The 27,169-nt window shown below is 35.9% G+C and overlaps 4 protein-coding genes and 1 long non-coding RNA gene across 8 annotated transcripts; 2 read left to right on the top strand and 3 right to left on the bottom strand.

Moving 5' to 3' along the window:
- Window positions 1-4,826: 4,826 nt before the first annotated feature.
- On the bottom strand, window positions 4,827-6,217 carry LOC109161460 (40S ribosomal protein S25-2). The gene is made up of 4 exons (XM_019309871.1): window positions 6,108-6,217; window positions 5,938-6,012; window positions 5,712-5,846; window positions 4,827-5,143 (listed from the first exon to the last, which is right to left on the bottom strand). Exons 1-4 carry the CDS (start codon window positions 6,108-6,110, stop codon window positions 5,030-5,032), a joined length of 327 nt encoding a protein of 108 aa, XP_019165416.1. The 5' UTR covers window positions 6,111-6,217; the 3' UTR covers window positions 4,827-5,029.
- A 6,328-nt stretch (window positions 6,218-12,545) lies between these two features.
- On the top strand, window positions 12,546-27,016 carry LOC109161461. Its single transcript, XR_002050914.1, has 3 exons — window positions 12,546-12,555; window positions 23,553-23,564; window positions 26,906-27,016. It is a non-coding gene; the product is annotated as an uncharacterized LOC109161461 (long non-coding RNA).
- LOC109161459 (putative bifunctional dihydrofolate reductase-thymidylate synthase) lies at window positions 15,247-18,473 on the bottom strand. 2 transcript variants are annotated; one of them, XM_019309868.1, is made up of 11 exons: window positions 18,318-18,471; window positions 17,635-18,149; window positions 17,131-17,530; window positions 16,960-17,004; window positions 16,747-16,812; window positions 16,565-16,626; window positions 16,410-16,484; window positions 16,155-16,320; window positions 15,944-16,067; window positions 15,762-15,868; window positions 15,247-15,669 (listed from the first exon to the last, which is right to left on the bottom strand). In XM_019309868.1, the coding sequence occupies exons 2-11, from the start codon at window positions 18,078-18,080 to the stop codon at window positions 15,559-15,561; spliced, it is 1,602 nt and encodes a 533-aa protein (XP_019165413.1). In that variant the 5' UTR covers window positions 18,081-18,149; window positions 18,318-18,471; the 3' UTR covers window positions 15,247-15,558. The 2 variants fall into 2 exon arrangements, with proteins under 2 accessions (XP_019165413.1, XP_019165414.1); XM_019309869.1 differs by having other exon boundaries at window positions 15,559-15,669; window positions 17,635-18,088; window positions 18,318-18,473.
- On the top strand, window positions 20,147-23,069 carry LOC109161458 (phosphatidylinositol/phosphatidylcholine transfer protein SFH12-like). 2 transcript variants are annotated; one of them, XM_019309866.1, is made up of 12 exons: window positions 20,147-20,226; window positions 20,341-20,581; window positions 20,678-20,777; window positions 20,865-21,131; window positions 21,200-21,277; window positions 21,368-21,469; window positions 21,555-21,604; window positions 21,696-21,795; window positions 21,903-22,076; window positions 22,173-22,284; window positions 22,375-22,751; window positions 22,841-23,069. In XM_019309866.1, exons 1-12 carry the CDS (start codon window positions 20,199-20,201, stop codon window positions 22,925-22,927), a joined length of 1,716 nt encoding a protein of 571 aa, XP_019165411.1. In that variant the 5' UTR covers window positions 20,147-20,198; the 3' UTR covers window positions 22,928-23,069. The 2 variants fall into 2 exon arrangements, with proteins under 2 accessions (XP_019165411.1, XP_019165412.1); XM_019309867.1 differs by having other exon boundaries at window positions 20,184-20,226; window positions 22,179-22,284.
- LOC109161456 (phosphatidylinositol/phosphatidylcholine transfer protein SFH8-like) lies at window positions 23,075-27,169 on the bottom strand. 2 transcript variants are annotated; one of them, XM_019309864.1, is made up of 15 exons: window positions 27,066-27,169; window positions 26,751-26,816; window positions 26,019-26,322; window positions 25,807-25,906; window positions 25,445-25,711; window positions 25,285-25,362; window positions 25,092-25,193; window positions 24,947-24,996; window positions 24,759-24,858; window positions 24,580-24,669; window positions 24,354-24,464; window positions 24,140-24,266; window positions 23,628-24,031; window positions 23,462-23,536; window positions 23,075-23,346 (listed from the first exon to the last, which is right to left on the bottom strand). In XM_019309864.1, the coding sequence occupies exons 2-15, from the start codon at window positions 26,782-26,784 to the stop codon at window positions 23,323-23,325; spliced, it is 1,866 nt and encodes a 621-aa protein (XP_019165409.1). In that variant the 5' UTR covers window positions 26,785-26,816; window positions 27,066-27,169; the 3' UTR covers window positions 23,075-23,322. The 2 variants fall into 2 exon arrangements, with proteins under 2 accessions (XP_019165409.1, XP_019165410.1); XM_019309865.1 differs by having other exon boundaries at window positions 24,140-24,260; window positions 27,066-27,168.

Raw genomic sequence — 27,169 nt, 5'->3', positions numbered from 1 at the left:
GAAATTAAATTGACTCTATTTATATTTTTAAGAGTCTAAATCAAGTTTATGATGTTTAGGATATAATTTGACCGTGATTTGAAATTCATATATTAAAAACAATAAAAATATAATAATTTAATGTGATGTAAATATTGGTTAACGGCTGTGAGGGAGGAAGCACTTTCAGACACTTGACAGGTTGGCAATTTATGATGATTCAATTATGTTGATTAGTATTGTGGAATATGAATTAACGATGATAAGATACTCTGCATATCAATATCAGTGTACAATCTGTCTCCGGATTACATCGCACTACATATTAATAGTGGAGCTGCCTACTAATCTTTATTCTTTAATATATAATTAAAATGTACTCATAATCATCAGTTTTTATTCCATAATATTAATTACATGTTTTATAATTATAAATTATGTGGAGGTCCAACTTCAACAATGGACGGGTGAGTATGGGGCAGCTGCCCTCCTCCCCCACCTTACCTCACCTCATCTCTTATATATAGGGGATCCTTATGTGTGTGTATATATATATATATATATATATATATATATATATATATATATATTACTCAAAGATAAAGTGCTTAGATGGTTAAGTATGTATGTATTGTACTAGAGGTCAAGAGGCTTGAATCTATTCTCTCTACTTGGGAATTAATTAATTCTTTTTTCAAAATATCTCATTTATTTTAATCTTTTGCTCCCACCCCTCCATTGGATGAAATTTCTGACTCCGCCTCTGACTTAGCTGATAAAATATTTGGGTGATGCCTGAGGATCCACTATGGCACTCAAATCTAATAAAACTAAGGGATCCGAGTCCAATCCTATCGGTACCCAACGGATAAGGAGATGCATGCTCACAATCTGTATTGAACATTTGAAACAATACAATCATCTCATTATCTTAAAGACTATCGGCAACCTTTACAGCAATGACAAGTAGAATATCAATGAAGAAAACTCTGTTGTCCTCCCATCAACTAGTGAGATATTTGAGTACTAAATTGGTAAATGTTAATTTCTTGTATAAATTTATGAATCGGTTTAATTTTTATGATGTATTTGAAATTATGACATAGAAAATATAGTAATGATATAATTACATTGACATATATGGCAGAATGAACATGTGGGACTGAGCATAGGAACAATGCTGGTACATTAAGAAAGCAATACAAGTAATGAAGGGTTGATGAATGCCAAAGGTCATTCGAGATTTTTATGGCTAAGTATCTAAGGGACAAACCACGTGAGTTTGTTGTTGTTGTTGTTTTTTTCCCCATAATTTTAACCTTTTTTTTCTGGTAATTTATGAGTGTTTTTTCAGGTTTGGAGGATACCTTATTGTCGTCTATGATATATTGATATCCTTTTTTTTTTTTTAATAAAAAAAAAGTTATTTATTTATTTTTTATTACGTTGTTGAAATCAGAGTGGCAGAAGAGTGGTGTGCTTTACTGTGGTACGATTTGTTGAGAAGCGAAGGGACGGTTGAAATTAAAGAAGGCGAGGACGTGGGGCCGACAGCAGGCGTTGTCAATGTGATCCTTTGGTACTTGGTGGGCCCACATGGCAATAATGGCCAGCCCGCAATCTTCCCCATCCCCATGAATGGAGGGCTCTCAATGGCTGTGGGGCCCAAAAACCTTTCCAAATATGAATATCTACCCGCTTAGCCCCCAATGCCTAGAAACGGACCCCCATTTCCAATAGGAGCAGTATGGCAGTTCAAGGGCAAATGATGCCCTGGAAACGTGTTCACCGAGAATGGTGAACACAAAGTCAAACGACGTCGTTTTTAGGCAAAAAAAATAATAATAATTCGCGAATGTGGAGTTAACGGCGCGCGTTGATCAAACTATGAATTTTCATAAAATTCATAATCTCATAACAGAAAATTCATAATCGCATAACAGAAAATTCATAATCTCATAACAGAAAATTCATAATCTCATAATTGAAAATTCATAATCTTATAACAGAAAATTCATAATCTCATGGTTCCAAAGTGAATGTGTAGGCATGGTTCCAAAGTGAATGTGCAGGCATGGATTCATAATTTATGAATGTCCGTGATTTCGGACGGGAATGTGTAGGCATGCTTCCAAAGTGAATGTGCAGGCATGAATTCATAATTTATGAATGTCCAAAATCATTGTTCACCTCAAATTAAAGTGAAACCGCAAAATGTGAAAATGAAGAAAAAAAGCCACGCAATTAATTAAGAAAAACAAAAAAAGATAACGGTGTACTAACACCGTTGGAACCGTGTTCACCATGGTTCCATGGCATAACATTGGTTGGACCTCGTTGCAAGTCAATTGCAGCATAATTCTTTGATCACTTGAATTGAAATTCCTTCATTTTGAAAAATTATAGTTCATATCAGAAAAATATTTTAGTTTTTATATCACTTCTTTCATTTTCATTCTTAACAATTCTATTCATCATATCTCTACCAAACAATGTAATTTAAATTCATACTTTATTCCACCTTATTCTTTTTTTTTCACCGAATTACAATTCTTTTCTCTCATAATTCATTCCTTCCAACCAAACGCCATAAAATATCAACCGAGTTGTTGAATTAGACCGCGGTAGCTAAAAAAGAAGAGTTAAATTCAAAAGTAATTACTATCACTGATAACACACTGAAACACGTAGTAATGTTTATCACAATACCTTGCCCATAGGGCGATAGAAGACATTAATAAGATGATGAAAATGATATGTGCCATTGTCGTCTGGATACTGAGGGATGCACTTAGTATGTGATTAGTTTGGATATTTCGCAATTTTAAACATAAATCAAATGAAAGGCTCCAAGATTTTTGTTGTTGATGTCCTCTCCAATTGTCCGCGATTTTGACGGATCAACTCAGCCACGTGATGTTCGCGTTCCTCAGCGATTATTGGCCGCACACATGTCACTTTGTTTTTGGACATTTTTTTCCTCCGGTTTACATTTTCCATTAGGCTATCCCTAACGGCTCGTTTGGTTTGCTGGAAAATATTTGAAGGGAAATGGAATTGAAATTCCATGGTTTTAACTAGTTTGTATGCTCATGTGGAGGAGAGAGAGTGAAGAGAGAAGAGATGAGATTCTCCTCTAAATATTGAATTTTTGATAATAAAGTGAGCCCGCCGTGAGGAGAAGATATGCGCCTCACGGTTGTGAAGCGCAACTCTCGCCTAGTTGGGCACATAAATTTGGAATTTTTTTATTTTTTTTGGTTTTTTCAAATTTTTTTCGCCTCTTTCATCTTCTCTTCTGTGGTTACTTACAAAAACTCCTCAAAAACACTCAACTATTGAGGATGCCCTTAGAACAGTATTGATTTTTTACTTACTTTAATTCTCTCTCATATCTAATTTTTTATTTATATTTATTCTGCGTATAATATGAGATAATTCAGTGTTATGACTGAGTAAGATTGCAACGATTATAAAGCTTTCAAGTAGTTATGGCACATGGCACACCTAATTTCACACTTATTTATTTTTTGTTCAAAGTAAACATGCTTGTTTTTCTTCTTCCCTTATCCAATTTTTCATCAAACGCTATAATATATAGAGACAAACATCATATTTTCTCTCAATCGTAACTATCAAAAGACTTAATTGATTAACAACCGCAAGTTTTATTGACTTGTGATTATATATTTCATTGACTTTCATCTCTGTAGATTGAATGTGATTGCACCAAAGAAATGTACATACCATTAGTTTAGTGTGCAGTATGCACTTGAAGTGGCGCAAGAGAGGCCAAATTAGGCCGAGTATGTGAAATGGACACGTTGATATTTGAGTTTGATGGGGACCCGGCGGCCTGGAAAATGTTAGCAGGCAGGCAAAATTCAACATTTAGAGCTCCAAGATTCAGCCCGAATGGCCGGGACCACTGCACAAAGAGATAACGATGAATGCACCATGCTTCATCAGCTAAGATAGATATACAGAGGCAGTACATGGTACACAGTTGTCTATTCAGTATTCAGAAATCCCGTGGGTGTACACAAGTTTCTGATCTCCTGTGTCTTCACTATACACTCGGCCCTTAATTGGTTGCAATTCTCAACTCATAAGTCATAAGCCTAGACACCATAAAGCCCAAGCTACAAACTTAGACAATTCGCTACATCTACAACAAGCCTTCTAGAGAAAAATGGGCAAATTATACCATAAACTAGGAGCGTCCAAAAATAACTTTTAAATTCTGTACCAGTACCTGGTTCCGTACCTGCAGTTAATCATTTATGCACATATACACAAATTGAAGGCACATCATATAGTATTAGACACATAAAATGATAACTACAGACACAAACTGTGGCTGCAATTTGCAGATACAAAATATGTTAATTGCAAACACATAACATGTTTAACCAACATCTTATGTGTTTGCAATTAACATATATTTTGTACATACAATTAACAATGTGTATAATTACAATGTTATGTGTCTTATATTTGTTTACAATTACAAAAATTATTAACTGGAAGTACAAACTGTGTTACTGCAGACGCATAATTTTTGAATGTCATGCAAAAACAAAGGGCTATACACAAATTATCAGAATGAATCTGAATTTAATCCACGATAGAGGCATAGGATGTTATATGCAAATACCAGATGCTACTACAATGCACACCAGTATCAGGAGAAAACATAAGGTTTAGGCTTCTATTTCATAAGATTTTTTAATAAATAAACTGATAAAACGTATTATTTACCACCAATAGCATTCAATATACTAGACACATGACTGAATAAAAGGTGTAAAACAAGTCCTGTAGGAGACCCATAAAATTCAGATGAATAAGACCATTTTCACGAACCGAATTCTGATTCAAACATAGCTATAGAGAGATAAATAAGTCTAACATTAAAACAAAACCAATGCTCAAAGCCTCAAATTAACATCATTCAAGTACCATTGCCAAGTTATCATGCACTGTAATACTAAATCAAAACACAACACTTAATGTATGCTATATAAGCTCCCATTAAGTTTGATAAAACTCAGGTATTGGTAGCTCTGGTGTAGATCTGTTGGCTGGCATGTGCTGACACCATCCTAATCAACCCTCTAGCCATCAATTCCCTGATTGCCCTTCTAGCAAGGGATCCGCTGATCTGTAAGGCCAGGAAAGATCATACAAACAAATATCAATACTTATATCACTTTCTAATTACAAAGATTGCATCCAAAATATATAGCAAGCCCTTGTGATAGTCTATTGGAAATAAGATTTAAAATGAGAAAACAACAGACTTTGTGATACCAATTATCCATGAGATAAGATGATACAAATTATTACCCAGGATTCCAGGGCATGCCAAAGCTTAAATGCAAGCATGGTCCAAGAAACAATACTACTACTAGCATTTCAGTTTACAAGGCAAATGGGGATGAATCACAATCAATTCTGAAGTATAATGACAATTACATGAACCAAAGTCATATGAATTAGTTCTGCAGGATAATTACAATAATTTTCCGTGGATTTTTCCAGATAGCAACATCATAAACCAGCAATAACAGTATAACTTTCCCATAAATGGTTGAAATTGAGCATAACATCACAAGACAGCTAAATCATTACCACATAATATGTACAAGACACTCAACATTGTTGCTATAATCAATGGCTTCAAAAAGTGAAAAGTGAAATGGAAAAGAAGCAGATGTACAAGTGCATACCCTCAAACGATCGGAGAGGACAGAAGGGGTAATAAGCTTGTATTTAGGTGCTTCAGTGAGAAGCTTGTCGTAGGTGGCCTTATCAAAGAGAACCATGTTGTTCACCTTCTCCTTTTGCTTTCCCTTGCTCCACTTCTGCAAATTCACAAAATTCAAACACGTAAACATCAACTTAATATTCTAAAGCATTTATTTAACAATGAGCGCCAAAAAAAAACCACGAAACCTTCTTCTTCTGCTTGCCGCCACCGGACTTGGCGGGCTTGGAAGACGGAGGTGGAGCCTTGTCCTTCTTCGGAGCCTACAACCACAACAAACCTGCCGTTAAAGTTCTGCAATCGTATATACATAAACATGTATACCATTACACTGGGGGGAAACGGCGGCGAAGCATACCATTCTGGTTGTTCGGAGGGTGGACGCGCGGCGTAACTGCTGCTGATAAACGAACTTCTGAACCTATGCAAGCAGAGGGTCTAGGGTTTTCTTTTGCAACACCATATAAAGCTACCTACGAGGAACGCTGGGCCGAACTTCCGGCCAAATAAAAAAGATCTAGCTTTTTGGGCCTTAAAATTGTACTAGTATCATGGCTCAATTTCAGAGAACTATTGAATGTTGAAGGCCCTATGGGCTTGCCCACTCACCAAGTTTCTAGCAGTTATAGTATGCAATAGTTATGCTATGCAACCGAATGTACCATGCGCATGGTGCATACGATGCAAAACGATGTCGTTTTGACTAAAAACGCACGTCTCACTTAAAAAAAAAATAAATTCAGGCTCGATTCTCGGCAATAGCATTATTGTGGATATTTAGTTATGAATTTCTGGATATATAGTTATAAATTTGTGGATATATAGTTATGAATTTATGGATATTTAGTTCATTCACTGTAGATATTTACTTCATTCATTCACTGTGGATGTATAGTTATGAATTTATGGATATATAGTTATGAATTTCTGGATATATAGTTATGAATTTATGGATATTTAGTTCAATCATTGTGGATATTTAGTTCATTCATTGTGGATATTTAGTTCATTCATTCATTCATTGTGGATTTTTACTTCATTCATTCACTGTGGATATATAGTTATGAATTTGTGGATATATAAAAATTCTATTGCCGGGAATCGAACCTGATTTCTTCTTTAAGTGGGACGCGCATTTTTTTTTAAAACCAAAACGGCGCCGTTTTGCAACCGTATGCACCTTGCAAGGTGCATTCGGTTGCACAGCATAATGTGCGTATAGTATGTACCTGGGCCAACCTTACAAGATAGACTCGGGTCCAAAATATACAATTTTCATATTGAATGTTCATAATTTGAATTATGAACATTTAGTATGTAAAATTGTAAATATTCAGTATGCAAATTGTGTATTTTAAGACCTAGGTCCACAGAATAATTTATCTCAAGTTTCGGACAACACTATTTCTTGTTTTTATGAGGATTAAAAAAAAAATTGATAACCAGCTTGGTTGCCGTGAGTGGCCGTGCACTCTCATCCCTTAAGAGAGGTCGAGAGTTCGAACCCCACTTCGTATGAAAAACCAATATGGTCAACACTTTGTCCCTTGGTCCTGTGCTTTGGAGGGAAGGAAAAAAATTCCATGCACAATCAATGCACGTGCATCTAGGCGTGTTATTGTGTTACAATCTATAAGGAAGATTTCATTCCAACGACATTTGACTCTGCCTACGAAGTTACCGTGTATCTAGGCGTGTTATTGTGTTACAATCTATAAGGAATATTTTAGGCGTGTTATTGTGTTACAATCTATAAAGAAGATTTTAAGCGTGTTATTGTGTTACAATCTATAAGGAAGATTTTAGGCGTGTTATTGTGTTATAATCTATAAGGAAGATTTCATTCCAACGACATTTGACTCTGTCTAAGAAGTTACCATGATTTACATCCTCTCAAATACTCTATCAAGTCATGTGTGAGGAACCTTTTGGAAGAAGATTTAATTCCAAAAGATTTAATTCAATAAATGCAAAAATCCTTCAAATTTAAGTATTATGCCACAATCTCTCAAATGATGCTACTATCATTGTTCACTCCTTGAAAAGTTGACATTTGTGATGGTCCACTGGATACATCACACTCTATATTTTTTCTAAGAACCCAACCCCAAAACAAATAGCCCAATCCAAAAGATTAGTTCAATAGCTAGGTAGTAAAAAACAAAACAAAAACAAAAAACTCAAATTTAAGATTGTCACTGCCAATCCTTGAAAAGGTTAGAATTGGGTTCGAGGGAACAGTGGGCGATAATGCGGATGCCAAAATTCCAGCATCATATCCATCCTACATGTAATTATGAATGATATATCTTTTTTATCCAATACATACCATGACTCATAAGTTAATTAAAACGCAACAGACCTGCGAAAGATTCTCTCTGTTTGTTTCCTAAGTGGTGAGGAATACCAAAAGCAATTATTCTTCATGAAGAAGCATGCAGTCCCAGAAACATAAACTTTTAGGTTAAGTAAATACACATTTTATTTTATTTTTTTTTTAAAAAGTATTATATATTATATAAGCTGGCGCACACCATTTCTCATCTCATATTTAATATTTATTATTGTGACATGTTAATCTTAAATTTTGTATTTATGGGACATAAGTGATAGAAGTTAGATTTTTGTTTTAAAATAATATTTTTTATGAAAACGAGGGTCTAATTGATAATTTAAATTAAGGACAGTGCAATTGAATATTACAATAATAAAAACTTATTTTTTATTATTGTAATATTCAATTGCACTGTCCTTAATTTAAATTATCAATTAGACCCTCGTTTTCATAAAAAATATTATTTTAAAACAAAAATCTAACTTCTATCACTTATGTCCCATAAATACAAAATTTAAGATTAACATGTCACAATAATAAATATTAAAGTATTCTAAACTAGTAAAATAGTAGAGTTAGATTATACTCCGGACTATTTAGTAAGTTATTGCTGATGTGGCGTTGACTAGGCTAACATGTAGTGTTTTGGTGCTTACTTGAATCATAATATTATTTTTATTTTGTTTTTCTTGTTTTTTTACAACCACGGCGTTGACTAGGCTAACATGTAGTGTTTTGGTGCTTACTTGAATCATAATATTATTTTTATTTTGTTTTTCTTGTTTTTTTACAACCACGACAACCGGTAATTACTTTTAAAATATTGTACTCTTAAGAATCATGTAAACATTCGAATATCACATGTTAACATAGTTAATGTGACATTAACAATAGGTATGTAAAATCCAATTACACGATTTTTTTAAAAAAAAGATATAAGGTGTTTTATTAGAGTTTTTCAAACCATTAATTACACTGTTTGTTGGGCATCGTGGTGCAATTTGACATGTTTTGCTACTTGTATTATTTTATTTTGTTTACAAAATAATTTATTTAGTAACTAATAGAAGCAAATTAAGGGAATATATAGAAAAGTGTCATCCAGCTCAAAATGCTTGTATTCCAGCATATTATATCTATCCAATCTTACGTACTCACGTTACTTATGTCACATTTCAGAATAATAATCATACAATAATAATAGAAATAATTCAGGGAATATATTTCATTTCTTTTATTTATTATTTATTTTGTATCTGATTTGGCCATTTGGGGGAAGCACATAGAATTTGTACCCCTCGTGTCATCGAACATCCACGCCTGCAAAAGAGTTTCAATATTTTTTTTAAAGAACTTTTTATTGTTCCATTACTATTTTAATTAACTAACCAACTAGGTTGTCGTTAGTTGAGGTATATATCCTTATCTTCTTATAAGCTTTTTCTTTTAGAAGAGTGAAACGTGGAATTAAATTGTATGATTTATCTTACTTCTATATATATATATATATATATATACACGTGGAATTAAATTAAGACCATAAAAGTATGATTTATCTTCCTTCTATATATATATTTTGAAGGATTGCACCGCGTCTACATAATTGCATCGCAACTGCTCCTAGACATGCCTGGAGGATCTTGCGATGCAATCGTGTCCAGTGCAGTGCAATCATTTAGTAGTTGCAGTGCAATCCTTCAGTAGTTCGCATGCTCACACGTTAAGACCAGTTCGCACCTTAACATGACCATAGACACACACACACACACACACATACTAATATTTTATATCCATGATGCGCAAAAATATATATCTGATATTAATACTCAATGTTAAAACTAAAAATCTTAACTATATTAAAATATATTTTTAAAATAATAGTTTTTTTTTTAATTTATAGTTGTTGAGTAATAATTATGATATGATTAATATTATTAATATAAGAATTTTAAATATGATAAATTATTAAATATAATTACGGTAACATTATTTTAATTAAATGAAATCAAACTTATTTCTTATATTACTTCAATATATAATGTCTACATGACTACATACACTATTGATTATTAATATTGAAGAATATAAGAAAGGATATTGAGTATACATGTGCATGATAATAATAATGGGGAAAAAATAACGGAAGTTATAACGGTAATGATATTTTTGTCTAAAAAATTGTATAATACAACTCTTATAACATTGTAAGATTATAGTTCAATGAACATTTTAATTACTCTGAACAAGAATAAAGGTCACGAACCACTTTATGTGCTCGACAAAACTTTCGTCAATGAAATATATACTTTGAAGTCAAAATAATTGAAATCCGTCCATACAATTTGTGAATTTGATGGGTTGTTGCATTGCAATATGCATTTGTTTTCCCTACATGCCTCTAGTAATTGAAGCAATTGGGGAATATTCTTCATTAGGAGTACAATAATTCACTGAATGAATTCCCTTTTTGATGTGGACTAATGATTTTTAGGCTGTATAAGATATTTACAAATATCAACAAAATCTTGGTGACTAGATTGACATTCAAACATGTTACATGTTGTGTGTGGTTAAAGTTACGACTTTATCATCAGTTTGAACAAATCAATTATGAACAATTTAAGTTAATTTAGCTCTAATCTTTTTGTTGGTTAAAATCACAATATAAAAGGGTCAAATAGGCCCCTAAACTTTTTAAAGGTACAATTATACCCATCAACAATTCATTTAGGTGCAATGAAACCCAAAAACAAGTGAATGACCTGCTATCACAGGTCATTAAGGTTTAGGCCACCTTCCGGCGAAATTTCCGATAAAAAAAAAAAAAAAAAAAAAGTGAATGGCGAAATTTCTGGCAAAAAAGTTGCCGGTCACTTTTTTTTTTTTTACCGGAAGGTAGCCTGAACCCTAATGACCTATGATAGCAGGTCATTAATTTGTTTTTGGGCTTCATTGCACCTAAATAAATTGTTAATGGGTGTAATTGCACCTTTAAAAAGTTTAAGAGTCTAATTGACTTTTAAACTAAAGTTCGAAAGTCTATTTGATTCTTTTTCCTAAATTTTATCTAAAGCATACTTTCAGATATCAGCTACAAATTTTTTGTAAACTAAAAATTATGCATATAATTTTTTTTTTTTAAATAATGGTGGATAGTACGACATGGGCTGCAAAAGGATTTTACAGATGGAGGAAAAATCTATAAAGTTGGCATAAAGGAAATGGGTCTGTGGTAGTGTCTTACTGTCTTAGTTGGTAAGTAAACCCATTCAAATATGTATTTCATGCAAGCTTGACGCGTGGACAAACTAACATATCAGCCGTTACAGTTAAATCAAACTGTCGAGTCAGTTGGTTCCCTCATCCACCACCTATGCAGCAATGTTGTCCTCATCTCCCAGATTTAACTCAATAGTTCAATAGATAATATTTACGAGAAAAGATTAAAGTTCAAACCTCAATAGTGATAGTGTGGAGATTATGTCTAAAGTAAGTAGATTCTTTGTACACACCGACATTTGACACTTTCTGCTGAATCATTGAGTCACTGTACTTCACATCCTCCCAAATACTCTGTCGAGTCAAAGTGTGAAAGGCCTTGAGATTGGAGATTCAATCTTTTGAGAGAAGTTGTCCTCATCCTCACTATTGTATGATTTAACAGACTACTGCCATGATTTTACATACAAAATCAATCTGAAATTCAAATTCTCAATGTTCATGTACATAAGAAATCAATTTGAAATTTAAATTCTCAATTTTCGTTTGTTTGAAGTTAACTGATTCAAATATTATAATATATGAATCGGAACCAATTCATGCAAATTACACTTGAACCAATCCACATATTCATTTGATTTACATTTTTTTTTTGGTGGTGTGATTTACATTGTTATTTCTGGATTATAATAACAATAATAATACAAGAATCAGGAAAGTACTTTACTGCTAAGTAAATATAGTAGTATATAAAAAGTAGGAGTATTCTAGACTTAAGCGAAATGTGGACAAATCGCTCCTAAATAAAGTGCACCGGTGAAAAAAAAAAAAAGATTCTCATTTAAATCTTGCCCACCTTGCAATAGAAAAATGATTATATAGGGGTGTTACTGTGTTAGCGAACAGAACTTTCAGTAAATTATTTGTATTTGTGTTCAGTAAGCGTTCATTTATGTTCGTTTATTAAGGTAAACGGACATTAATAAACAAAATTTAGAGCTCGATTTATAAACAAATAGAGTCTGAACAGTTATAAACTCATTTGCTAAGAGATCGTGAACAAACTCGTTTGTGTTAGTTTAATAATGTTCGCGAACAAGCTCGCTTAGTGTTCGTTTATAATGTTCGTGACCAAGATCGTTTGTGTTCATTTAATATCTGTTTGTATTCTCTTTATAATTATGTTACTTGTTATGTTCATATGTTTGGTTATTAAGCATTCACAAACGTTTTTATGAACGTGAACGAACACGTTCGTGAACCTGTTCGCGAACGTTAACAAACACTAATAAACACTTAACAAACGAACACGAACATGACTTTCAAAAATCTTAACAAAAGACACGAACACTCTAAAAACCTTAACAAACAAACACAAACAACCTCTGTTCGTTTATGTTCGATTCACGAACACTCTAAATATCTTAACAAATGAACAACAAACAACCTCTGTTCGTTTATGTTCGATTCATTAACCGCCCTAAGATTATATAAGCCTAAAGGGTTTAACCATTATTACTTAGAAATAAGAGGGTATAAGTGAAATTAATGGAGAAGATGTATTTTTAATTGTTATATATATGGAGCAGGGCATCCCCCATTCCAAAGCAAAATCTAAAGTCAATCTCACAAACCCACAAAGGGGCCATTATCTGTCTCTCTTCCTCTCTGTTTCCTTCCATCACTTTTCCCTGCTTGTCTTCTTCTCTTTATCATGGTTTCTGAAATTCAAAGCTTCTTAATGTTAAGAGAAATGGATCTAACCATAGTTCACTCTTTCGAGTGAGAAACCTACGCGCTCTTTTCATCATTTCAAGTTCAAACGATCAAACTTCACCTTAATCTGAAATATAATTCTTCTGGGAATTGGAAAAAGAAAAAATGGATCTGTACAACTTTCAGAACATCAAAGCCGAGAAGGCGAAAGCGATTCTGAGGTACCGGATGATGCAGAAGGTCACAATTGTGTTCCGTTTCGTGGAATTCTGCATCTTCCTGATCGTATTCTCCAGATTTTCCGTCCACTTGCCTCCGGCTTTCAAGCTCTCCGGAGATTACTTCAGGGGACTCTCTGTCGCCCTAATCAGTCCCTGGTTCGTGTTCATAGTCGGAAACGCCATAGTCATCATCTTGTTCCTCAAATCGGGGCGTTCTTCCGGGAACAACGGTCCGACGGACGACGGAAAAGCCGACTTGTACGATGAGTACGTGAAGAAATGTGCCAAGGATCAAAGTTTCCAGGAGGATAATGGAAGGATCGAGAAACAGAGGAAACAGACGAGGGTTTGTGTGTCAGGGGAAGAAGTTACTCCACACAGTAGCTGTACATATCAGTCGAAGAAAAGGAAAATTAATAGGAGCCAATCGGAGAGCTGGAGCGTGCAGCGCCGGGAAGAGCCTAGCAAGGACTTGAAGCGGTCGGTGACGGTGCCTTGCCGGAAAAGTGAGGAGAAAGCGGCGGAGACCGACGAAATGAGCAGCGAAGAGTTTAGGCGAACGGTGGAGGCTTTCATTGCTCGACAACAGAGGGCTTTAAGGGAAGAAGAATTTTCAGTTTTTGTTCCATGTGAAAATAGTTATCATACTTTGAATCTTTAGATCTTAAGAGTTAAGGGTTTGGACTAATGTACAATCTTTAGCCTCTTCCCATGGATTTGTACAGTTTTAAATGATGGATATCAATTTCTAGTTCTCTCCATCTTTCTTGATATTTTGAATTTTTTCTTTAGTTCTTTGGTATCTGTTTTTACATTCCAGATGGTTGGGAAGAGGTCACTAAAGGTTACATTCAACACCATGTGATTGAAAGATTATTGGACGGAGATTAGTAAAGGTCAAATCAAACACCTTTGTTCTCAAAAATGTGTGACTGAATAAAGAAATAGAGTTGCACATTTGTTAATAGTGATAAGCGTTTGATCTTAACAAGTGATAAAAGAGAAAATTGTTGGATGAAGGTAACAAGTGATAAAAGAGAAAATTGTTGGACGAATGTGGTAAAAGAGGAAATTGTTGGATGAAGGCCGATAAAAACCAAGTTTAGTACCCTGGCTCTTGAAAATGTAACCGTTTAAGAAAATAAAGTTAGGTCTTTACTACTCACTATAACTTTTGATGTAGTGGTAAACCTTGATCCTAACATAGACTCATCAATCTTATCAATCTAGCCTTATTCAGATTAACTCTCAATAACGTCATTGCAAGTCTCAAAATTTTCAATTTTCAATCAACTTTCTTAAAAACAAACAACTAGATAGTTTAAATATCTTTATAAGAAAAGAATATCTTTATAAATAAGACCAAATCATGTAATTGTATCGACCAAAAATAAGTTACAAACACTATCAACACGGAAATTCAACACATGAAGACCAAGTTGTAAATATTACAGTGAGAATTTAAACTTTGATTAGTTAGAATTTAACATTTATAAAATATCTTAGATTTAAAATTTATAAAAAAAAAAAAAAAAAAAAAAAAAAAAAAAAAAGTGAGTTCATGCATTAACAAATTATCTGGCAAGTTCATAATCTATTGGATATTCTGGGCATTGTTGGGGATAAAATTAGATAAAGAATATGTGTAGTAGAATAAATGGGTTGTAAAACTAATAAATGAGATGCTTTGATTCCAGATCATTAAATTCTGAGCTTGAAGGTAAATCTGGAGAAGATGAAGAAGATCAAGTTCCCTGAGGAATCAGCATCTCAATATTTTCATGTCTCAATTTTTTCCTATTCATGTTTATTCTTGTTATTTTTTTCAAGCAAAGGAATCTCAGTGGTGACTGACAATGATCTTCCATTTTCAAACCAACGTGGCAGGATCACTTTTAAGCATAAGTGACAAATGGTGGGACTTTACTTGTTAAAGAGTGTTGGAAAACTTACATGCCATTTATGCATACCTAATGTTTAATCCACCCTAATTGATTACAACTTTGTGTCAAGCAAGTCAAATAAGAGCCAATATTCAGAAATCAAGAGCGCCAATATTCTGTCAATAAATATGGAAGAGCAAGCTATGGAATTCTAAGGAGATTTGTAATGTATAAAACAACTAGCAGTAGCAAAAAAAAAGGGAGAGCTATTAAATTGTTCTAAGTACTCCATGAAAGAATTTCTCTGAGTGTGAAGTCAACAGAGAGAAAATGAGAGAACAGAGGTTATAGACACTTGCCTCAAGATAAGGAGTATAACATCTTGCAGGGAAGAGAGGCTGCAAGTCGTTTCACCCCAATAGAGAACACAGAACTTCATACTGCCATCTTCATTTCTATTTTATGGTGAGGGTCATAGCCAATGAGCTTAAAATCAGAAGCAACAAAGGAATCTATGTCCTTCTTTTCCCGATTGATCTTCAGTATCTACATGAATTTAATCAATACATCAAACCCCTTTCTAAGGAGAAGAGGAAAAAGAAAACTAGAACGGCAGAAGAATTTAAGATTTTTCTTACTGGGAATGGCCTAGGTGACTTCTGAAGCTGGTCCTGCAGAGGCCTGACATGAGTTCTGTAGACATGAGCATCGCCAATGACATGAACAAAGTCACCAGGAACAAGGCCTGTTAAAGTTAAAGAGAGCATCATGAGGTAACACGACAAAAACCATATACATCATAAGATTTCTGGTATCATACCTGAAACATGGGCAATCATGCATGTCAATAATGAGTAAGATGCAATGTTAAATGGCACCCCAAGACCCATATCTGCAGAGCGTTGATACATTTGACAGGATAGCTCACCATTAGCTACAAAAAACTGAAGAAAGGAAAATGAGTGCACATTTAAGGGCATAGATGATTAGAAATTTGTTTAGAACTGGGGAGTACAATCTATGTTACTAACTTGTGCAAACATGTGACAAGGAGGAAGTGCCATCAATTTGAGATCAGAGGGATTCCAAGCAGAAAGAATGATACGCCTATCATTTGGGTTGTTCCTGATCTTGTTGATAACATCCAACAATTGGTCGAATCCCTGGCCAGTGTAATCAGCATGCATGTCCGTGTAGCTGTACATTGCAAGGCCATAAGCCATGTCACTGCTGAATCTTCACAGCAACTATAGGTCGAAGTCTCAAACAAGTAAAATAAAACAAACCTAGCACCGAAGTGTCTCCACTGAAATCCATATATAGGTCCTAAGTCACCATCATCCCTGTCCACCAAACCAATACTGAAATTGGAAACACACAATGTATCAGCTATTATTTCATTAAAAACATATTTATTGCAAGTATATAAGGAGCAAAGTACCTATCAAGGTAGTCTCTTGATGCATTTCCATCCCAGATATGAATGCCCTTCTCTTGAAGAAGCTACAAAGTTTACTAAGTTAGTTACATGGATGGACTTCATTGAGGAGATCAGCCGGCAAAGGGAACACTCCATCAAAATAAAGCATATATATCATGCAAAGAGGAGAACTAAATTATTACCTTAGCATTTGTTGAGCCACTGATGAACCACAAAAGTTCTTCAACAACACCCCTCCAAAATACTTTCTGCAACTCCAGTAAAGAACTAGACATGTTATTTGAATCTTTGATTTAGAAAATTTACAGAATAGCTCCAATTGCAGAATTAACAAGTTAGAGTTGGAGGAAAATGAACCAAGGACACTAAGCTAAGAAGTGAAATTTAGAACATACCTTTGTTGTAAGAAGTGGAAAAGACTTCCGCAAATTGAAACGCATCTGCAGATATAATGAAAAAACACATAAAAAATGACAATAAATTATCAAATTAGGTGCACTTGCTGCATCTTTGTTTTTTTTTTTTTAAGCATTAAGCAATACTCTATATTATAAAAGTCTAATTACCTGGCAACCAAATTTTGATAAAGTACCAGTTCCAGTCCTGTCCTCCTTTGAGGCTCCATTTTCAATAATCTCCTCAACCAGTTTTAGGTACATGTGTTCCTCGTGTTTCTTAAAAATCATCTTAGGCAAGAATGAGAATGTTTTAAATTCAAACTTATTGAGATCTAAGCCATTGTCAGGAGTTGCATCATTGTTCTGGATAGGAAGGTCTGCACTGGAATTCCGCACACGAACATAAGTGGTAAAAGAGTATTGAAGCTTGTTTTCAACCAAAGGAAATGAAGTGCACCAGGGCTGAAATACATGTGTATCAATTGCAGGGATAAAAGTATCGCATTCAACATCTGTCTCGATTTCAGTGATATGAATGGCTTCACATTCATTGGCATTAAGGGCCTCCCTGATATATATATTGGATAATCATAATAGTATTAAACAAATGACATTTTATTAGGGAGAAAAAAAAAAAAAAAAAAAAAAAAAAGATAAAAGTTAAACGCCAACCTGAAAAGCTCACCACCTCCTATAACAAAGACTTTCTCAATTGATAAACAATAAGGAGAAGCTGCCAACATTTGCAGGGCCAAACTTAAACTCCTGCATATCACAACATTCTCAGCAGCGGCAACACCAAAACTCTCAGAACGAGTAAGAACAATATTGAGGCGGCCAGGAAGAGGGCGATATTGAAGAGGGATACTCTCCCAAGTCTTTCTACCCATTATGACAGCATTCTTTTTCCCAGAATCAGACGTAGTCACAGTAACCTCCTTGAAGAACTTCAAATCTGATGGCAATTTCCAAGGTAATTTCCCGCCTTTGCCAATACCCAAACTGCGAGTCGCAGCTACAACAATTTGGTAGGCCCTTTGCGGGTCGGGCATGCGGGTCTCTGGCTGAGCATTACTGATACCATTGGAATCACCAGCCATGACTGAGTGAGAGGCCATTTGAAGCCCTAGAGATAAACAGTTGGGATTAAGCTCACACGGCCATCTTTGGGCGATGCACAAAGAAGCCTGAAATTAGCAAAACATAAACGAGTATGAAACATGGACAGCCATAGCCCATAGGTCTAGATACATGAATCATGATAGAATTTCAGTTAAAATTGGGGGGAAATGAAAAATCCACCGAAAATAAGAACAGTGCGAAATGAATACAAACGAATCGAAGTAAGGAATTACCGATCGGCGAGCGAAGCGCAGAATAAACGAAATTTTGATCGGCGTCGACTTTCAGTTGCTCTATGCAATGCAAGGTAACTCAGTTTCCAAACCAAAATGGAATGATTTGGGCGCGGAGTGCCGCCAAGTCTCCATTTGTTGTGCGAAATTTAAAAATATCTTCTTTTAAAAAAATAAAAATAAAATCTAATTTTGGCCTGACATGTACATATAAGATATACATATATACATACGGTATACGTTAAACATTTTAATGCAAAACTGAGTTAGTCATATAGTTGGGTTGATAATTGTAATATTTAAAGTTTGAAAATTTACTTTCTTGTAGTTATTTGTTGATTAGGTTATTGATGCAGTAAATATTTTTAAATATACAGATATGAACAAGAATTTCAATATAGTAGCTCGGATAGTGACGATTAAGGATTGGAGAGCCCATAGCGTATAGGTACTATAGAGAAATAATTGCCAAAAAAGATTCCCCACACTCCCCGCCCACTTTGCCTTTAATGGTTTATAGAAGTTTGGATGAGACACATAACGAGAAGTTGGCATGTGTGACACGTGTTACTCATGCATTTGCACAGTCTCAGAGGTTAAGAAATGGTGTTAACGTAAAATGGACTATCTGACTAATCAGTAGCCATCACACCTAGTTCAAACGTTATTATTGATACTTGTCTTCGTAGTACTTATCAAATTGGGTCGAGATGGGCCTTAGCCGAGCATTCAGGGTGAGGCCGAACCAAAGGTCTTCGAGCATAGACTCATTTAGCTATAAGGGAGCCTTGTCTTTATGGTGGGTCGGGATAATCTCCATGAAGTCGGACGTAGTCGGAAAGCGTCCCTCTCTATGCATAGAGTCGGATCCGATAAGGTGTTCAGTACTTATAGGTCAATTAATCTATAATATATTTCCCATTAAATAGACTCTAGCCCGTGTTTTGAGATAGAGCAATGTTTTGAGGGACTCCGACTATAAATCCAATTAGAATCTGACATCTATAGATCTTTTGCCATATCAAAATTTTATAATTATTTATAAGAGTTATCTATTGATTGACTACCTTCATAATGCTGGCTTGGATTTTCAAGGCATGTTAAAAATATATATATAATTATATATAACGTTGCATACGGAGTATTAATATTAATAAATAGTAAGTGTAGTGTTGACATTATGGAGAACATCCGATGAATGCAACGGACTTTGCATATAACGGTCCGCAGCTCGCCGAGCAGCGCTAACAACCGCCGGAGCACCACCGCCCCAAGGTGACGGAATAAATAGACACGGGCTTGGCATGTTATTGTGAGAAGAAGATTCAATGAATGAATGGGCTTTAATTAACCAGAGACAAATTGAGTGAAGGGCATTGAATGAATATCGGGTATCCACTGGATTGTGTCACTGGGAAGCCGCGTTTTGTTGAGAAGCTTAGAAGTTGGGTGGCCATTTAAACTATCGTCTTCCTCCTCTGCTTAGGGCTCCTGCCATTTTGGTAACTGTTACTATAATTCCTATTAGCTCTCCCCTTATATATATATATATACACTCTCCTATACGCATTTTGTGTATATATATACACACAAGTATATAGGTATTTGTAAGTGTAGCATTCTGGATTTCTAGAAACCCTCCATTAGCGTAATTCAGTAATTCTCTTCTTTATTATTCGTTTATTTCAAGCGTCATTTCCTATCTGCATTTTCTCTTGAAGAAACTTCATCACGGTTGTATTGAGAACATTCCTGATTTGTATTCTTTCAATTCCCTTATCTGATTAAACTATCATGTTGAAAAGGTGTCGGCATTCAATACAAAACTGGCTATCATAAGCAGTGTAAGCTCTAATCAAGCCTGCAATTCTGAGTGGCAATATGTCCGTGGAGCCACCGGTCAAGCCAGGTAAGCTTTAGTTTTCATTATTTCATTCATGGGGTGCATATATGGTTTGACATTTTGATTTGAGGAATGTTATGGAAGAGATTGGTTTATCATGATGCCTATATCTGTTTACAGGCAGCATGGAAAAGATTGAAAACACGAGGCTCGAGTCATTCAAGAAGAAGGCCATTAGTGCCTCGAACAAGTTCAGAAGCTCTCTAAGCAAAAAGAGCAGGAGAAACAGCAAAGTGTTTTCGCTTGTCATGGATGACGAGCACGATGCTGAGGAAGTTAAATCTGTTGATGCCTTCCGCCAAGCTCTTATCCTCGAGGAATTGCTTCCAGCGAAGCATGATGACTATCATATGATGCTGAGGTCCCAACTGAATTTCATAGTTTCATAATAAACAGTAAAAGATGTTTATAAATGAGGATGTTAAATGGGATTTTCTTCATTTCAATGATGGATTAGGTTTTTGAGGGCCAGGAAGTTTGACATTGAGAAAACAAAGCAAATGTGGTCTGATATGCTCAATTGGAGGAAGGAGTTTGGGGCTGACACAATCACAGAGGTAGTGTAGCTTTCATCCATTTGTATATCCCGTTCGTTTTTACAGCTCCAAGAATAACTGATGTTTTTGTCATGACCCTTTTGTTAGGACTTCGATTTCAAGGAGAAAGAAGAGGTCCTTAAGTACTATCCCCAAGGGCATCATGGGGTCGACAAGGATGGAAGGCCGGTATATATTGAAAGACTTGGTCTGGTTGAAACCACGAAGCTCATGCAAGTTACCACCATGGATCGTTATCTGAAGTACCATGTACAGGAGTTTGAGAGGACCAACAATGATAAAATGCCAGCTTGTACAATCTCTTCCAAAAAACACATTGATCAGAGCACAACTATTCTGGATGTGCAAGGAGTGGTATGTAATTGCAATATATCCTTCGTGTTTATTTCCTTAGAATATAATTTACTGCAATAATGGTTCAGGGACTGAAAAACTTCACCAAGTCAGCTAGGGAACTCATTCAGGCCCTTCAAAAAGTTGATGGTGACAATTACCCTGAGGTAGGTGTTTGCTTTCCTTTCGTCCATTTAACTTTTTGGTTGTGGGGTCTCCCAATGGTTGTCGATTCAATGTTTTATTTCGCTGTATAGACCTTGTGTCGTATGTTCATCATCAATGCTGGATCTGGATTTAGGCTCTTGTGGAACACAGTCAAGTCTTTCCTTGACCCCAAGACCACTGCTAAGATTAACGTAAGCTTTACCTCATCTGGATTTTGCAAAATCCTAAGCTTTTGGTTAAGTGAAAAACGATGAATCTTTTTAAATTTTCTGTAAGGTTCTTGGCAACAAGTACCAGAGCAAGTTGCTTGAAATCATTGATGCAAGGTAAATCTTGTGTTGCTTTTATATCATGAGAATGGGAATTAACAAATGAGCAACTTCATTCATTCCTAAACAATTTATCATCTTCAACCAGTGAACTTCCAGATTTCTTTGGTGGCACCTGTACTTGTGCTGAAAAGGGAGGATGTATGGTCTCTGACAAAGGCCCATGGAATGACCCAGAAATCATGAAGGTTACCTTTTTGTCCGATAAGGCTTTTAGTTGAGACGAGGGGACACATCCTTCAATTTTTTGCTATTCAGTTCATTCCAAATGATGAGTGTTGGGTCTGACTTTCAGATGGTTCGCAATGGCGACCACAAATGCTCAAACCATTCGGCCAATTCAGCTTCAGCTTCAGCTTCAGCTGTTGAAGAGAAAACGATTGTAGAGTACGAGGGTTCGAATAATGTGAAGAAAGCTGTTTCTTTCAAGGTGGAGTCTCCCAAGAAGGTCTCTGCTCTTCAACAGGAAGTAAGTTGCTTTTGCTTCAGTTACTGAAGCTAGTAGTAAGTTGCTTTTGATTCTGATTCAGACTCCATAATAATTGTATAAAACTGGCCGGAAATTATGCAGATGCCCCAACCCGATCAGTATACCCCCCCGGTGAACAAGAATGTTCCACCAAATTGGAATAGAGCAGTAAGTACCGCAAAGGGTGACAACTATGCTGTTGCAAAAGGTATTGACAGAAACCAGTATCATATATATATATCAACCAAATTTAGTTTTCCTCTTCCATATCTGTGACTGCATTGTTCTGTGATTTCAGTGCCAAATTTTTACCCGGTGGCTTACACGTCCCCAGACGGAGGCAACCAGCTCTTCTCTAGCATGATGACGTTTTTCATGGGCGTCTTCACCATGGTCAGGATGTCACGCAACATGCCTGCTGCTCCTAGGGGTTTCAATGATCCCGGGTTTTGCTCTGGCAACGGGATGATGAATGGCCAGGGATATCAGCTCCCTGAATCTACTGTGTCTGTCACAGAGTTCATGAACATGATGAAACGCGTGGGAAGCCTGGAGGAGAAGCTCATTACTCTCAGCAAGGAACCACCCACCATGCCACCTGAGAAGGAGGAACAACTCAACAATGCTTTGAGTCGCGTTGATGCCTTGGAGCAAGAACTCGAAGCCACCAAGAAGGTATTAATCATCATGAGTTCCGTCTCAACTAAACTGATAGTTATGTTCATCAATAACTAATGACTAATCCATTCCTTTTATATTTCCAGGCTCTCGAGGAGACTCGTAGCCATCAAACTGAGATAGAAACCTATATCGAGAAGATGAAGAAGAAAAAGAAGTTCTTTGGTTTCTAATCATCCAAATTGTGACACACTAAACATCTGTAGCTACCTACATATGTATAGGAAGACCATAAAAGGTAAGTACCTTTATATATTAGGGGAGATGATACTTTTATTAACAATCAAACCATAATGGTAAATCATATTTAGTTCATTCTGTTTCACAATGGTGTGATATTATTCCAAATAAAATGTCGAAACAATTTAGATTGTTTTTTGTTTATTTAAAGAAAAAATCAGCATGATCAGCCAAGATTGCTGAACACACAAAAAAGAACAAACAAATTTGAAATGAATCAAAAGCAAAAGTCTTTAGAGGCGGGACTTCTTTTACTGTTTAAAACTGCAGTGCATAGACAAGCAAAGTTCAAGCTTGTGTTAGGGATTCCCTGCTGCATCTGCAACTTCTAAAATATGCGGCAACCTGGTGCCTGCGGGGGACAAAGAACAAAAACCGAAAGTGCACTTTCAAAAAGGGAAAGCTATGGAGTTAATTCTGCGAGAATGATATTTTGTATGTTCATAGATGAGAACTGGTTAGCGTACCCGGGGTTTGGCTACTTGTTGTCTGTCAATATATGCAAGAAGCTCCTCTTGCCTCATCAAAGCTTGAAATAAAGCCTGCACAACCAAAAAGGAAAGACAGTCGGTTCTCTTTGATTGGAGTGTTTTCAGAAAAGCGGTCACCTATTGTATAATGGATAGCATTTACCTTCTTGGTGGAAATTAGCTCGGCTTCTAAGGCTTCCACTCTACAAACAGCAGCCATTAACAATTCCTCTTTTTCATATGGCATCTCAGATGGCTTTCTTTGAATCGAATTTACTTTCTCCTCTAGTTCACCTAGTCTCTTGAGCACAGCAGAGAGAAGTTCAGCTTCTGTATAAGCTGGAGTTGGTGAAGGGGGGCGAAACTCTTCCTTGGGGATTTCTGCAGACGAGAATTCACCAAGAGCTTGATCCCGAGGGGGGGATGCATCTGGAAGTTTCTTGGTTATGCAGGAAACCACAGAGCGGAAAAGCATGAAAACAGCCATGAAGAAAGCCATAAGAGCTCCTAAAATGCGAGCATGAAGCCCATCCGGAGTGTTTTGAGTAACGGGTGGTGAAAGCGTCGCTGAATTCAGGTATAACCAAGAACGAACAGCTAAGCATAGTATAAACTAAATAAACGTGCAGTCTAACTATAAGTTTTGGTTAATATACATATGTTTGATATTCAGACCTTTAGGAACATATGGCTTTTGAAGATATGATTGTTTCTTCAAACCAGAATCAACAGCCTTATCAACCATGGGAACATATTCATCAAATCCTGAGATGATTGTTGTCCCAATAACTCTTGCCTGTTTCTTATCGGCAAGAACATAAAATCATCAAACTAGTGAGCCAAAGAACATAATAATCCTGACTGCTCAAAATGCGTAACAAAAGAATACCTCTTCACGAACAGGAGTAAGCCTAAGCTGTGAAAAACTCCTCTTAGCTTTCGGTGAAGCAATTTCTTCAGCTTCAGATCCCGACTCAGCTGATGTGTCACTGCCTTTTACCTGGTGAGAAACGATATACATATAGAATTACAATCATATTCAAAAAAAAAAAAAAAAAGAAATTGATATTCGAGACACTATATATATACATAGGGATATAGAACAGAAGCCATACCATTGGGAAACGGGGTTTAGCATAAACCACCTTTCCTTCGCTGTTCAGAACCTTAAGAACCTGCTTGCAACGACGTGCTTCACCAACCATCTATGGCACATAGAGCGTGGCGTTTTGTTATTGCTAGAAGTATAACGAGAGGAAGAGAAACGTTAGGCCACTGAAAACTGTGATAATACCTTCAATAAGGCTGGGTTTTTCCATGGACCTTTATCAGAACGAAGGCACCCTCCTTCATCAGCACATGTACAGTTTCCACCCAGAAAATCTGGCAACTCACTGCACAAAACTTAGACTTCAGTGATACAGTTCGAGGGACAAAATAACAAAAAATGCAAACACAATTGAAGCATTTGATCAGATTCACCTAGCATCTATTACTTCAAGCAGCTTGTTCTGATACTTGTTGCCAAGAACCTGCAAAAGAGAAACATACAGTAAATAAAATGAGTTTCTGAGGTTAAGAAAGCCGATAACCACATAAACTTTGTTATAAAATAAAATGGGCATACGTGAATCTTGGAAGTTGTTTTGGGGTCTAGAAAGCTCTTTACGGTATTCCACAACAACTTGAATCCTTGACCAGCATTGATGATAAACATCTGATGGAGTGTCTGCAACAACGAAAGAAACAAAAGTACTATGATTCACATAATTACGAGATCAAACATGGTACTAGTTAGTCAAGTTAGGAACCAAACATACTTCAGGATAATTATCACCATCAATCTTCTGCAGCTGCGTGATAAGCTCCCGGGCATTCTTAGTGAAGTTTTTAAAACCCTGAGAAAAACAAAAGTACTATTAAACCAATTACAAGTATAATATCGAGAGAGAGAGAGAGAGAGAGACGAGGGGAACATACCACGCCTTGAACATCAAGAATTGTGGTGCTAGAGTCAATGTGCCTCTTTGCTGCAATTGTGCAAGCCGGAAACTTAATGGCAAAGGTTTTTTCAAACTCTTTAACATGGTACTTTATATAACGCTCCAGTGTTGTTACTTGCATGAGTTTGCTAGGATCAACTTTCCCGAGCCTTTCAATATATATAGGTCTTCCCTCCTTGTCAACGCCATGGTAACCATGTGGGTAATAGTTCAAAACTTCATCTAACTCTTCAAACTCAAACTCCTAATGAAATATCGAGCAAGGAAAAATTACTAAACTAAGAGTCTAAGAGTAGATGTATCATCAACGAGGACTCGAGGAGGGATACAAATATATACCTGCATAATGTTATCAGCACCAAATTCCTTCCTCCACTGGATCATATCAGCCCACATGTTCTTTGCTTTCTCGATGTCAAATTTCCTCGCTCTCAAAAACCTAAAGCAACAAATCACTATCACTATTAGGATTTGCGGAAACTTGTAACAGATTGTTATGATTATGAAATGAACAATAATCTAAAAACGGGAATTATGAAAAAAGACATTACCTCAACATCAAGTAATAATCATCATGGCGTTCCACTAATAGTTCATCCAAAATCAATTCTTGCCTAAATTCATCGACTGCCTGTAGCTCCTCAACATCCCGAATATCCTCAATGGAGACAGAGCTGGATCGCCCCCCATTCTTTGTTCTATTGCTTTTCTTCTTGAGTGAGTGCTTGAATCTCGAGGATGCACTAAGGGCTTTCTTCTTTAGAGCACCAATTTTTGTCTTTCTCTCGTCCTCCGAGATATCAAAATCAGATTTCCTTTCCCTTCTCTCGTCATTGGCCGAGGAACCTTCAAAGCCTGAATAAGTTATAAAACACATCTGTTTATACTCTCATAAAGTTATAAATGATGATCATAATATTTGTAGAAAACCTGCATTTTCCACTTGCCAAGACTAAAGCCTAGCTATACATCTGAACATTGAAGATTAACTTCATATAGGCACATCACATGATCACAGCTCACATTTATGTACATTCATCAACTAAACAACTATTACGAAATGATTTGATTTGAAGAAGAAGAAGAAGTCCATAAAGCAATGATTTTTTAGTGAAAAATCAAGAATTTGAATAAGAACTCATCCCCATTCAACAAAGAATTAATCTTCAAGAAAAGAGTTTCCATTGAATATTTCTACCCCCCAAAATCAACTAAAAAAAATCCTTGTTTCAGCTTGGCGCCACGAAATGGAATCCGATCAAAAGAAAAGAAAGTGAACTTACATGGCCTAGCGAAGAAATCAAGAGGTCCCGACATGTTTTCCGTCGATCACAAGAAACACGCGCACACTGTAAAAGAAACCCAGAATTTCAGAATATATATAACGCCATATATATACACAATTCTCAGCAGGGCCGAGGAGGTCGAAGAACAATAGTCTTTGGGAATGCCGATGTTGATCGGAGGGTAATAAATAGCTCGAACGGTAACGGGAAATGGGGAGTGAATTAATGCGGAGAACAATAACAATAATTAAATAAAAATAATTTCTTGCCCACAAAAATGAAAATAAAAATAATAGTAGTAATACAGTGTACCTGTAGAAATAAGAATCAAATAATCGCGAGGAGAGGAGAGGAGCAGAGGGAGAAGGAGAAAAGCGAGAGATAGTCAGCAGGGAGGGAGGGAGGGACAGAGGGGT

The sequence above is a fragment of the Ipomoea nil genome, unplaced genomic scaffold, assembly GCF_001879475.1.
Source record: "Ipomoea nil cultivar Tokyo-kokei standard unplaced genomic scaffold, Asagao_1.1 scaffold2922, whole genome shotgun sequence".
In the NCBI taxonomy this organism is placed as follows: domain Eukaryota; kingdom Viridiplantae; phylum Streptophyta; class Magnoliopsida; order Solanales; family Convolvulaceae; genus Ipomoea; species Ipomoea nil.
The sequence above is the reverse complement of the archived record's forward strand: the minus strand, read 5'-3'. Positions and strand labels throughout refer to the sequence as shown.

Coding starts and splice junctions, on each gene's coding strand:
- LOC109161460 (XM_019309871.1), bottom strand. Junction 5,847..5,937: donor GCGGCAAGCAGAAGAAGAAG/GTTTCGTGGTTT, acceptor GTGAATTTGCAG/AAGTGGAGCAAGGGAAAGCA. Junction 5,144..5,711: donor TCCTCTCCGATCGTTTGAGG/GTATGCACTTGT, acceptor CTGGCCTTACAG/ATCAGCGGATCCCTTGCTAG.
- LOC109161459 (XM_019309869.1), bottom strand. CDS start 18,080: ATGGCCTCTCACTCAGTCATGGCTGGTGATTCCAATGGTATCAGTAAT. Junction 17,531..17,634: donor GGAGGTGGTGAGCTTTTCAG/GTTGGCGTTTAA, acceptor TATATATATCAG/GGAGGCCCTTAATGCCAATG. Junction 16,627..16,746: donor GTGGCTCAACAAATGCTAAG/GTAATAATTTAG, acceptor TAAACTTTGTAG/CTTCTTCAAGAGAAGGGCAT.
- LOC109161458 (XM_019309866.1), top strand. CDS start 20,199: ATGTCCGTGGAGCCACCGGTCAAGCCAG. Junction 21,470..21,554: donor AGACCACTGCTAAGATTAAC/GTAAGCTTTACC, acceptor ATTTTCTGTAAG/GTTCTTGGCAACAAGTACCA. Junction 22,077..22,172: donor TCTCTGCTCTTCAACAGGAA/GTAAGTTGCTTT, acceptor TGGCCGGAAATT/ATGCAGATGCCCCAACCCGA.
- LOC109161456 (XM_019309864.1), bottom strand. CDS start 26,784: ATGTCGGGACCTCTTGATTTCTTCGCTAGGCCAT. Junction 25,712..25,806: donor GTGCTGATAACATTATGCAG/GTATATATTTGT, acceptor ATATTTCATTAG/GAGTTTGAGTTTGAAGAGTT. Junction 25,363..25,444: donor TTCTTGATGTTCAAGGCGTG/GTATGTTCCCCT, acceptor TGTTTTTCTCAG/GGTTTTAAAAACTTCACTAA.